The 12,296-nt window shown below is 38.9% G+C and overlaps 1 protein-coding gene across 1 annotated transcript in view; it reads left to right on the top strand.

The window, feature by feature from the left end:
* Ccdc15 (coiled-coil domain containing 15) overlaps positions 1 to 11,704 on the top strand; it is a 66,334-nt gene extending 54,630 nt beyond the window's left edge. The window contains exons 11-14 of the mRNA XM_028755837.1: positions 6,976 to 7,152; positions 7,588 to 7,736; positions 8,928 to 9,044; positions 9,863 to 11,704. Of these exons, the coding sequence (XP_028611670.1) occupies positions 6,976 to 7,152; positions 7,588 to 7,736; positions 8,928 to 9,044; positions 9,863 to 9,894 (475 nt within the window). The 3' untranslated portion in view covers positions 9,895 to 11,704. The remainder of the gene's footprint in view (positions 1 to 6,975; positions 7,153 to 7,587; positions 7,737 to 8,927; positions 9,045 to 9,862) is intronic.
* Positions 11,705 to 12,296: the final 592 nt, after the last annotated feature.

The following is a 12,296-nucleotide window of genomic DNA, read 5'->3' as shown; positions in this document are numbered from 1 at the left end:
TGTGTGTGTGTGTGTGTGTGTGTGTGTGTGTGTGTGTGTGTGTGTGTAATGTGTAATAATATATATTATATTACTTTCATTTAAAATACCTTACTACATGGAGCAGTGGCATATCCCTTTAATCCTAAGACTGGTAAGACTGGGAAGGGAGAGGCAAGAAGATCTCTGTGATTGGAGGCCAGCCTGGTCTACATAGTGAGTTCTAGGCCAGCTAGGGCTACATAGTGAGACCATGCCTTAAATAAATTCTTTATTAGTAAATGGTTACAATCATCTGAGCCTTTAACAAAATGTAATCTTTTTATTAGTCGAATCTCTTGTCCTTGTGTTAATGGCTTCTGACTTATCAGAGTGATGGTTACTGAGTATTTGAATGGCTATGGCAATTTTTCTTTTTTAAATTTATTTTTACTTTGAGACAAGGTCTCTCATTCATTTTTGTAGTCCAAGCTGGGCTAGAACTTGCAGTGTAGCTCAAACTAGCCTTGTTCTTCTGCAGATACCTGGATAATAGTTTCTTACAGTAAGATAACAGTACCATTAACTGTCTCTTCTTTTTATGAATATATCTCTTTGGTCCATGGCACTACTTAGTAGCACCTCCCCACAGTAATACTTTGAAATGTGGAGTGAAGGGCTTGGACGGCTGCTTAGCTGAGTTGAAGAGTGATTGACTAGCTTGTGTGTGTCCCTTGGTGGATGTCTGGTATCGAGAAAGTAGTAGAGGAGTGGATGGAGAATTGTAACTGAAGGAAGACGAGAGAATCGTGAGTGAGAGCTGTGCCTGGGCCGTATAGTGAGGTCCTGCGCAAAACAGAGAAGCAGAGTCTTCTTAAACCCTGCTGTTGCTTCATGAGCTAAATTCTTATAATGTTGTAGATCCTTCATTTCAACGGTGTTCACAGCAACTTAAGCAGAAGTAGATTTCTTTACGAAGACACCATGTTCTTTGTTCACCTCTTGATTGTGACTCCTGATTGTTTGCAACAAGTCTGTCAGAGGCTGGTGGATCTTCAGGCTTCACTTCAAATTCTAGTTTTCATGTTTTTTCTTCTGCAACCTGTAGCTACTTTCTCCACTTTAGTTTTGGATCCCTAAATGTCAACCATAAAGCTTGGTGTCAACCTCAGCCAAGATCCTTAACCATCCTTTAGTTAGCCTCCTAAAGAACGGTTCTTACTGGCAATGAATCCTTTCCAGAACACTTACAGTTTGCTTTGCCCAGGTCCGTTAGATCTGTCTATCCATAGGGAGTATGGAAACAACACTGGTCTCTTCATATATATCCATCAGAGGTCTTAGGGATTCAAGTTCATTATTAACTAAGATTACTCTTCCCCCCACCCCACCCCGAAGAGCCTTTTTTTTTTTGTTTTCCCAAAGAAGTACTTCTCAACAGTAGGCTTAAACTACTCAACGACTAGTCTAGGGATATAGCTCACCTGGTAGACTGCTTGCCTAGCACACACACACAATCAGTTGTTCTGATTTGCAGCACCACAGAAACTGTGTGATTGTACATACCTATGATTCCCAACACTCAGGAAGAGACAAGGGGCCAGAAGTCACCCCTTGAGTCCTGGTTAGCCTTAGTTAGTGTCATCTTGACACATCCTGGACTTCTTTGAAAGAAGCCTTACTTGAAGATTTGCCAGGATCAGGTTAGTCTGTGAGTGTGTCTGTGAGGGTGTGTTAATAATTGTGGTTATTAACTGATGTAGGCAGGCCCAGCCCACTATGGGTGGCACTTGTTCCTCAGGCATGGAGTCTGAGCTGTATAAAAAGCTAGCTAAAGCAAGAGCCAGGCAGTGAGCCCAAGAGCAAGCCAACAGGCTGCTTCCTCCACAGTGTCTGATAGTTAGGTTCCTGGCTGACTTCCTGCCTTGACTTCCCTCTATGATGCACTGGGACCTGGAAGTGGAAGATGAAGTAAATTCTTTTTTTCATTAAGAAGGGACCAGATATTTTATCACAGCAACAGAAGGGAAACTATTACACTAGACTACAGGGGGAATTCCAGGCCATCCTGGGATTCGTGGAGCTTATCACAAAATTTCTTTTCAGTAAACATTCAAATGGACGTTTTGTCATTTAGGTTTGTTCCATTTAGAACATGAGCAGTAGACCCAGTATAATCCTTAAGTCCCTGAGGATTTTCAGGTTGGGAAACGAGCATGGGCTTTAACAAGTAGTCATCTCATACTTTGAAGCATGGTAGACAGGCATTGACTTGGTCTTAAAGCTCCAGTGACATGTGTAAGCAAGCTTGAGTATGCTTAGAGTATGCCTTGTCGTGACTAAGTACCTGACCAATGAGATAGGTGTATGCCTCAGTCTTAAAAGAAGCCGTCAAACTGTTTTTCAAAGTGGTTGTATCAACATTACTGCAAGCAAAGAAGAATCCCAGATAGGAAGTGGATCCAGTCCAGAAAACCTATCCTTTAAATTTAGCCTTGCATAGTCTCAGGACACAAATAAAACAGAAACAAATTATTTGAGGAATGGAATATGAATTGTCTCTAGTTCCATTTCCGATAGAATTGTTGTATCCACCGAGGCATTGTGAGCACAGCTTTTACTGCTCACACTTGTATCAGCATTCTGAGCAAAGAGAATCAAAGCACATATTAAGAGGGCAACGTATTCTTGCCAAGTGGGCTGTACCCCAGGACCAGAATCTGGTTTAACATTCAGTAGAAGGAATGGAAGAAGAGACGGAGTAAAGCTCATTGTTACACTGCAAAAGCCAGCATCCATTTAAAAAAAAAAATTAAAACCTTTTCAAACAATTGGAAAGATTTTGGTAAAGGACATCTATTGAAAATTTACTGATAATGTATTTCACATGAAAGACTAAATGCTTTCTTTCCGAATCAGATGCTGCCCATTCTTGTCACATCTGTTCAAGTCCTACTGAAAGTTCTAATTAGTTCAGTCTAGCAAGAAAAAGAAATAATCTAATTTAAACAAAGATATAAAGCTGCCTTTATTTGAAAATGACATGATCATTTTGTAAAAATTCACTGGAATCTGAAAGGGAATTTAGTAAGGTTGCAGGGCACATTGGTGTCTAAGCTCCCATATGCTGTCAACAACCAGAAATAGACAGAATGGGCACGGGGGAGGTGGGGGGGGGCGCTAGCTCCACAGTGTTGTGCTTACCTAGTAACCACAAGCCCTGGATTCAGTCCTCAGCTCCAGAAACGAAAATAGACAAAATACATTATTTTGTTATGTGTATGCTGAGAGATACTAGCTTGTGCCTTTGATTTTCTGATTTGGGGTTTTGTTTGGGCTTAGGGTAAGATTAGGGCTAGAGAACAGGTGGGGAAGCACTTTGTCTTCTCCTGTCTTGTTGGATGAGTGACAGCTGGGTTTTTTGCTTGCTAAGCAAAAAAGCATTTGGTACAATTTGCACACATGTGACTCTCAACTTCTCATTGTGAAAAACTTAACTATAATTTCATTCTTGCTAGTAAAGGACTATAAGTAATATATATCTTTCGCATTGTAACTTCACCAAAGTTGACAAATTTATTGGCACAAAATTGTTCTGAGCTTTCTTATTTTGTCTTTTTTTTTTTTTCTTTCAGAGCTGAGAACCAAACCTAGGGACTTGCGCTTGTTAGGCAAGCACTCTACCACTGAGCTAAATCCCCAAGCCCCTGAGCTTTCTCTGTTACAGTAGACTCTGTAACAGTATCATTTTATTTGTATGTTAATAATTTATAACTTTTGTCTCACAGACTGGCTCAACAGTTATCAAAGAACTTTCGTTTCAGTATTTTTCTATTATTTTTGTTTTCCATTTGTCAGTTTGTTTCAGATCTCTATTATTTCCTTTATTAATTCTTTTCTTATACTGCTCTTGAGTTTGAGTTCTCTCTTTGTAAATTTCTTAAGGTGGAAGCTAAAGTCTTTGATCTGAGGCCCTTTTATTTTATTTTTCTAATATATGTATTTAATGCTAGTAATTTACTACTGTGTACTTTTTTTAAATTTTATTTTATGGATATGGATATTTTTCCTGCATGTACATCTGTCTATGTACCATGTGTGTTTCTGGTGTCTGCAGAGGCCAGAAAGGGCATCAGATTCCCTGCAAGTGGAATTACAGACAATTATGAGCTGCCATGTGGTTGCTGGAAATCTAAATGGGTCGTCTGGAAGAGCAGCCAGTGCTCTTATCTTCTGCGCCATCTCTCCAGCCTCCTATTAAAATATTCTTTAGCTGTACTCTACCAACTGAGGTATCCTCAGCTGCTTTTATTTAAAAAAAAAAAATGGTAGCTATTTTGATGAATATTAGATAATATTTTTGTTGTTTGTTTCAAGACTGGGTCTCTTTACATAGCCCTGGCTGTCCTGGAACTTACTATGTAGATAGATCAGGCTGGCCTCAAACAGAGATCCACCTGCCTCTGCCTCCCAAGTGCTAAGTTTAAAGATGTGTGCCATCAGCCTGGCTGGATTTTTTAATTTTATTTTATTTAGTAACTTTGGTCTGCATTTCTTTGGTATGGTGAGTGATGCTATTGTTTTACATGCATGTTGGCCCATTTGTATTTTATCTTTGCATAAATGGCTACTGAATTTCTTTATCTGATTTTAATCTGACTAGTTTTGTGTTCTTTATTTGCATTCCTTTTGTTGTGATATACTTTAATGTTTCTATCTTTATCAGATTTACAACTCTGACAAAGTCATGCTTACTGTCTTTTTTACTCAGAAATTGTAGCTTTCACCCCTGGAAGATTTATTTCTGTCTTTTCCTGTTACTTCTTGTTGTTCAACATAGGTTCTCACTATGTAGTGTAGTCTGATCTGGAATTCACTATTATAGATCAGGCTAGCCTCAGGCTTGGGATGATCCTCACACTAGAGCTTCTTAAATGCTGATATATGTAGATATGTAGATATGTAGATGTAGATATGTAGATATGTAGATATGTAGACATGTAGATGTAGATATGTAGATATGTAGATGTAGATATGTAGACATGTAGATATGTAGATATGTAGACATGTAGATATGTAGATGTAGATATGTAGATATGTAGACATGTAGATATGTAGATATGTAGACATGTAGATATGTAGATATGTAGACATGTAGATATGTAGATGTAGATATGTAGATATGTAGATGTAGACATGTAGATGTAGATATGTAGATATGTAGATATGTAGATGTAGATATGTAGACATGTAGATGTAGATATGTAGATATGTAGATGTAGATATGTAGATATGTAGATGTAGATATGTAGATATGTAGATATGTAGATGTAGATATGTAGATGTAGATATGTAGATGTAGATATGTGGATATGTAGATATGTAGATATGTAGATGTAGATATGTAGATGTAGATATGTAGATGTGTAGATGTAGATATGTAGATATGTAGATGTAGATATGTAGATATGTAGATATGTAGATGTAGATATGTAGATGTAGATATGTGGATATGTAGATATGTAGATGTAGATATGTAGATATGTAGATGTAGATATGTAGATATGTGGATATGTAGATATGTAGATGTAGATATGTAGATATGTAGATGTAGATATGTAGATGTAGATATGTAGATATGTAGATGTAGATATGCCTCCATGCCCAGCAAGTCTTTATTTTTGAACGTATGTCTATAGTAACTACGTAAATGTCCTCCTATGTAATTCTAACCCAATAGTCCGGTTGTAGTTGATCGTGTTTGATGATTTTGCTCATTATGAGTTCTTTCCCTGCCTCCTTTGCATGGTATTTTTTCCTACATGACACAAACCTAGACATATCTCAGGAAAAGGGACACTCTTAATTGAGAAAATGCCTGTGTTAACACTGTCCTGTATGCAAGTCTTCGACATATTTTCTTGATTAATGATGAATGTGGGTGGGGCCGACGTACTGTAGTCTGTGCCACCCTTGGATGAGTGGGTCTGAGTTATATAAGAAAGCAGTGCGAGCACGCTAGGAGAAAGCCAGTAAGTAGCATTCCTCCATGACTTCTGCTTTGATTCCTGCCGGCAGTTACTGCCCTGAGTTCCTGCCCTGACCTCCTTCATTGGTGGACTGTGACTTTTGAGTTGTAAGATTAAACATAGACCTTCCCTCCTCAAGTTGCTTTTGGTCATGGTGTTTATCACAACAGTAGGAACTCTAAGGCAGTATCAACATTATGATTTATTGTTGACCTTTTGGCTGGTAAGTGTATCACTGTTACAAATGTTTTTTATCTGGGGAATCCACCGGGTTACATTTGAATTTTTCCCTGTGCTATTGTCTAAAAACTAACTGTTGGCAATAATAGGGATTACTTTTCCATTTCTCATCTATTAGGGACTGCTGTGTAATGCTAATTGATGGCAGTGTCTCAGAAGCTGTTACTTCTGGTGTTTTATCTTATTTACTCCTTCCTTCCTTCCTTCCTTCCTTCCTTCCTTCCTTCCTTCCTTCCTACCATTTTCTTGAGACAGGGTTTCTGTATATAGCCTTGGCTACCCCAGAACTAGGTCTGTAGACAAGGCTGGCCTCAAGCTCAAAGATCCCCCTGCCTCCTGAGTGCTAGCATTAAAGTCAGAGTCAGTTAGAGTCAGTACTGCCTGGCCTCATTTGCATTTTAAGTTTCTTTGGTATGAAGACAAACCTGGCCCCTGTTACATCGTTTTGGTAGTGACATGCATCCTACCTACCAGTACTGTTAACCTGAGCCTGTTTTTATGCTGGGATTCTTACATAAAATGTTTTACTGACCACTTCACATTGCCCTTTGAGAACCGATTTATATGGGTGATTAGAAGATAAACTCATGTCAGCCAGCGTGAACACTTTCTGAAGATGCTTTTAGACTGATGAACTGATTTTTGGGCTTCTCATTTTTTGAGGGCATCTATTGAGTTAGTTGGATCAGGAAGCTAATTTTGAATAACAGTTTTAAAAAATTCTAATTATGTTTTGTTTCACTTTCAGAATTAAGAAAAAGAAAGAACAAGAGCGCTATGCTGAAGAGCAGAGACTCCTAAGAATGAACTGTCATGAAGAGCCGTGTTCAGAAGAGAAGATCAGTGATGGTTTAGCCCAGTTACAACTGGAAGAAATAAAAGGACCCAGAGAAAAACAGCAACAGAGAGAAAAAGAATATATAAGGTGATTTTAAGCATTCTTCATGAAATTCTGGGTCTAGAAGAGACCTAGTAGAAAGTAGGCTTTCTCATATTCCTTACCAGACTGGCTTTAGCCTGGTGACGGTGACACATACCTTTAATCTCAGTACTCAGGAGGCAGAGGCAGGTGCATCTCTGAGTTCCAGGACAGCCAAGGCTACACAGAGAAATCCTGTCTCAAAAAATACAAAGTCAGAGACACTGTATGCCTTCTCATACTTGTCCTTATTAAGGGTGCATACTCCACTACTATTTTGATTGGCTAGGACTTGTTGGGATGAGTACTGCATTTTCCTAGTGCCATGTTCCACTGCATAGGAAGACTAGAGGTACAGAGGAGAGAGATATGGCTATAAAATCAGGTACATGCACATTATTCTCCTAGTAGATTGACCTGACCGCACTGTCATTTTTGTAGATACGTAGAAGCTTTACGAGCCCAGGTCCAGGAGAAAATGAAGCTGTATAATATCACTTTACCTCCGTTATGCTGCTGTGGGCCTACTTTCTGGGATGCTCATCCTGATACCTGTGCCAACAATTGCATTTTCTATAAAGACTACAGAGGTGAGTTTCTTAAGGAATCTTTGAGTCCCAATAGCAATTAAAATTAAATATCTGTGTATAGTAATTTAAGAGAAATATATTTATTCCTTTATAAAACAAATATTTAAGACAATGAAAATTACTATAGTTTCATTTCTGATTGGTCCTGCTTATGATGGAGAAGCGTTTCCAGCTCATCCCACTGTATATAAGAGGACTTGGATACCAGATCTTCCCTTCATTGAACACTATTAAGAGATTGTCCTTGCTGGGTGGTAGTGGCACATGCCTTTAAACCCAGAAATTGGGAGGCAGAGTTCGATGGCTCTCTTTGAGTTCTAGGCCAGTCTGGTCTACAGAATAAGTTCCAGAAGAAGGCTACACAGAAAGAGCCTGTGTTGAGAAAAAAATAAGTTTGTCTTTTATGGCTAAATTAGGAGTCTGTTATCACATACCTTAATGATGTCTAATACAGACTGAAAAGCATATATCCATATTAGACTGTCACTTCTGCTGGGTACACCAAGATGAGAAGCTCTATAAAGAGTCCCAGGCAGAGACAATGGAGTGAGTCCTTCCTGTAATGTTTCCTGCCCAGCAGTAGGTATTGATTTATAGAACATAAGAACTTTGTCAGCATCATGTAACTACTGAATTGTTGCCAGTATTTATATACCAAAAATGCTCATCTGTGTGATAATTTATCGGACCTATGAGTTTCTTTAAAACGTCTTATGACAGTATGAAATATGTGACATTTTATATACTTCTCCCTAGTCTCAGGCCACATTCCAGCTTCATGGAACTTCCTCTTAGACGTTTTGTCTCTCACACACTTAGTTCTCTGTCTACAGTGCTCTGTGTCTTTCCTCCTGTTAGCCCTCAGAAGCCCACTTTAAATGAGACAGCTTCTCACATCCTCCCAGGGTTCCCTAGCTGTTCATTGAGATCCATCTTCCTATTGTGGTGACATTTTATATATGCCTGTGGTGTGGAAGCCCTTTTTACTACAACTTTATTTGTTGCCATTTTCTAGAATCTCTTTTCTTTCCTCCCAAAGTTAGTCTCTGTCATCAGTACTCAATAAATATGTGTTCTGTGTCGGAGTGAATGCCTGTGGCGTTTCGGGTAATGAAGCAGAGCCAATAGGAAGAAGCGGGAGAGCCGTCTAGAGTCTGACTTTATTATCACTGTGCAAACCTTCATTTGCAGCATATAATCGGGCATTGCATTCCGTCATCAATTCTTCTGATATCTCTGAGGGGAACGCAACTCTTCGAAATGCCATTCGTAATTTTGCTTCTGCACATAGACGAACTTCAAAACAAGGTCTCCAGTAAGAGTCTGAAATCCGTGCCACTGACTGGTAGTATTTCCACCTTCATTTAAAATCAACCACAGAAATTATATAGGCAAGGCTGTTAAAGTGTATACGCTGTATTATCTGGAAGGAAAGCAAGTCCACATAACTGTCTATCTGCCTTGGGACCAACATTGAAAGCTGACTGACAAACTTATCTCTTTGGTTTAAACCTTTGTGGAACCTGTTATTTTTAAAGTAATTAGAAAAGTAAGGTTTCTCTTACTTTTTTAAAACAAAATCATATTTTAAGCTTTTTCTTTAATTAGAGAAACTGATGAGAAACCTTTGACATTATCTGACTGTCACTTGTCTGAAATGTTGCCTTTGAATCTTGACAGTACTGAAAGTGTCTGAAGAGGAAGAAAAGAATGGACTTCTGAGCTCTAATGGTCATCTATAGCGCCATTGGCTTTTCTAGTTTTATATAAGAATTAGAGATGAGAAGAATTTGAATTTGACATACTTTTTTTTTTTAATTCCTCCCATCTCTTTTACTTTTTAAATGACTGCCTCTTTTTTCATTCAGTGACAATTGGATATAGGACTTTAAATTTTATTTTATATTAAATTTGTTTGAGATTTTATTTATTTTTATGTATATGAGTGTTTGCTTCAATATAGTCACAGAGGGCTCTGGAACGTGAGTTAACTCAGGGTTTCATTGCTGACATCAAAGAATTCTACAGCGTGTCAAAAAATTATTATATATCTACTGTACATAATAGCTTAAGAGAAAAATAACCAAAAACCTGAACACTTCTCATGCTAGCTTCTCTTTTCACAGCTAGAGTTTCAGCAAAATGCTACCTCACATAGGAAACCACAAGACAACCTGAAGCCATTGGAAGCCACCACAGTGTCAGCAGGTCCAGCCTCACCGTGCACCACTGAGCTATAGCCCTTCCAGAAGGCATTTCCCCCATGCCAAGCAAGGAGCATCAAGAGTTTGTTTTTGAAATTTTGTTTACTTTACAAACTATAGATATGTTTTATGTCCAGTTTTCAATTTGGGCTTTAGAGCCAATAACAATGCTAATATCGCTTCACAAGCTGAAAGCATCATGCTAGAAACATCTTCAAATGCCTTGTCATACCAAAATCAAAATGCAAAGTAAGGATTACACAAGAGCACCTTGTCATTTTAAAGTGCTTGGGAACATGTACACCGTGGATACAATTTCAGGGGTTCCAGACACTCGTGTCCACTTCATGTAAACCCGACGCTTTGAGAAGCCGCAGTGTGACTGTGGTCAGATCCAAAATTAAACCCAGTGAGGGCAATAGACACAGCTCAGATGAGGTGTGTGGGTCACGGTGCTCCCCCCTTTACGGTATTTTCAAGGAGACAGATAAACGTTTTTAGCTGAGCGTGGTGGTACATGTCTTTAATCCCACTACTATGGGGGCTGGTCCAGAAGGGTCAGGAGTTTCGGGCCAGCTGAACTACATGAAACTGTCTCAAAAATTTTTAAGCCAAATAAAATAGTTGTTTTTCCTTCTGCTTCTGTTGCTCTTCCTCATCCTCTTCCTCTTTTTGTGAACAAATCAGTAGGATCCTTTTCCCGGCAGACTTTCCCTTGACTTGTACTTGGGGCATCTTCTTCTGTTTCTCCCTCTGCTTCCCCACCTCACTGATGCTTTTCTCTGCTACCTAAGCTGTTCAGCATCTCACTCAGCTGTTGTGTGTGCTTGTTTGATTAACCACATCTACACATAGAGATTCCCAGGATTTGTGGCTTTGATCTTGGGCCAGAGTTCTGAGCAAAGCAAGAAGAATGCAGACAGCGGTCTGTGGGCAGCTCTAGTGCCCGTTTCCTTCACCTCCTGGAAGCTGGTCTACAGTCCTTCATTTTCCAGTGGAGGGGTTTTTTTTTACCAATTTCGTCATTTCATAGTTTTAAATTTCCCTTCCCAAACATTGTTTCCATTTCTTAGAGCACTTAAGTAAATCCTGCAATATTGGGAAGGACATTGGCTCTTCTTCTTGTGGTCTTCTCTGTCCGGCTACATAAGGAAGGCATAAGCAGTCATAAGCCTTTAGTTTCTTGGGGTCACTTTTAGTCATCCTGATGTATTGTTCTCTAGGAAATGCAGAGCTCAGCACAAGGCTCCCTGCCCTCAAACTAGCCCTCTCCATGACAACCAACTTTTATATAATTGTTACTAATTAAAAATGTTAACAATAAAACATAAGGAACTAATAATGGCAGTCTTCTGGAGTCTCCCCACTCCAAAAATCCCTTTCTAATCTTATGTAACCATTGATCTATTTCTTTTATGTATAAATAAGTCTATATGTGACTTCTCTTATGAATGGAATATACAATGTGAGCTCTTTTTACTAAACTTTTTCAGTTTGATGTCAAGACTCATCTGTGTTGTCAGATTCATTAATGTGTTGAATAGTATTGATAGTAGTCGTAACAATAAAAGTATTTATGCATTCATCCATTAGTAGACATTTGGGGGGTTTTCTATGTAGTTATTATGAATTCTGCTATGAGCAATTGTTCTCAGGATTCTCTAGTACATGTATTCATTTCATGGTGTATGGGAGTAAAATTCTGGAATCACATAGTAGCTTTGTGTTTAACTTTTGACAAACTACAAACTCTTTTTCAAAGTACTTCTATTTTTCATTCTCCAGAGCGTGTAAAGAACGTGGCTTTGTGTTCTTCACCAACATTCATCTCTTACACAGGTGGCTGTGATGTGGTATTTCATTGTGGTTTTAAGTTCCTCCTAGCAGTTGATGTTGGTTATTTTTTTTCATGTGCCTGTTGGCTGAGTGGATCTGTCTGTTGAAGATGTTTGCCAGATACTTTGTCAGCTTTATAATTGGGTTGTCTCTTTATAATGGAATTGTGTTGTAGAAATTTTTAATCCAGACGTGTGGTTTCTACACTGCCTTTGACCATTTAGTTCCCTGATAAAAGACACACACAACCTTTATATTTACAGTAAGCCTTAAACAGCACAAGAGCAGGGCAGATACCTGCCCTCTATGCTATTAGAATCTACTTTCTTATTACTTACTATGGTTCATCTGGGCTGTTCTTAACTCCAATTGGCCAGCCCTGTAGGGCCCTCCCCCCCCCCCTTTTTTTTTGGCTCACCTAACCTATGGTGGCTTCTCTTCCTCCTACACCTTCTTCTTCCTCTCTTGGTTTTCCTCAGACCCCAAGCCCTGGAAACCTAACCTCACCTTTGTCTCTTCT

This window comes from Grammomys surdaster, unplaced genomic scaffold (genome assembly GCF_004785775.1).
Source record: "Grammomys surdaster isolate TR1022 unplaced genomic scaffold, NIH_TR_1.0 126086, whole genome shotgun sequence".
NCBI lineage: Eukaryota > Metazoa > Chordata > Mammalia > Rodentia > Muridae > Grammomys > Grammomys surdaster.
The sequence above is the reverse complement of the archived record's forward strand: the minus strand, read 5'-3'. Positions and strand labels throughout refer to the sequence as shown.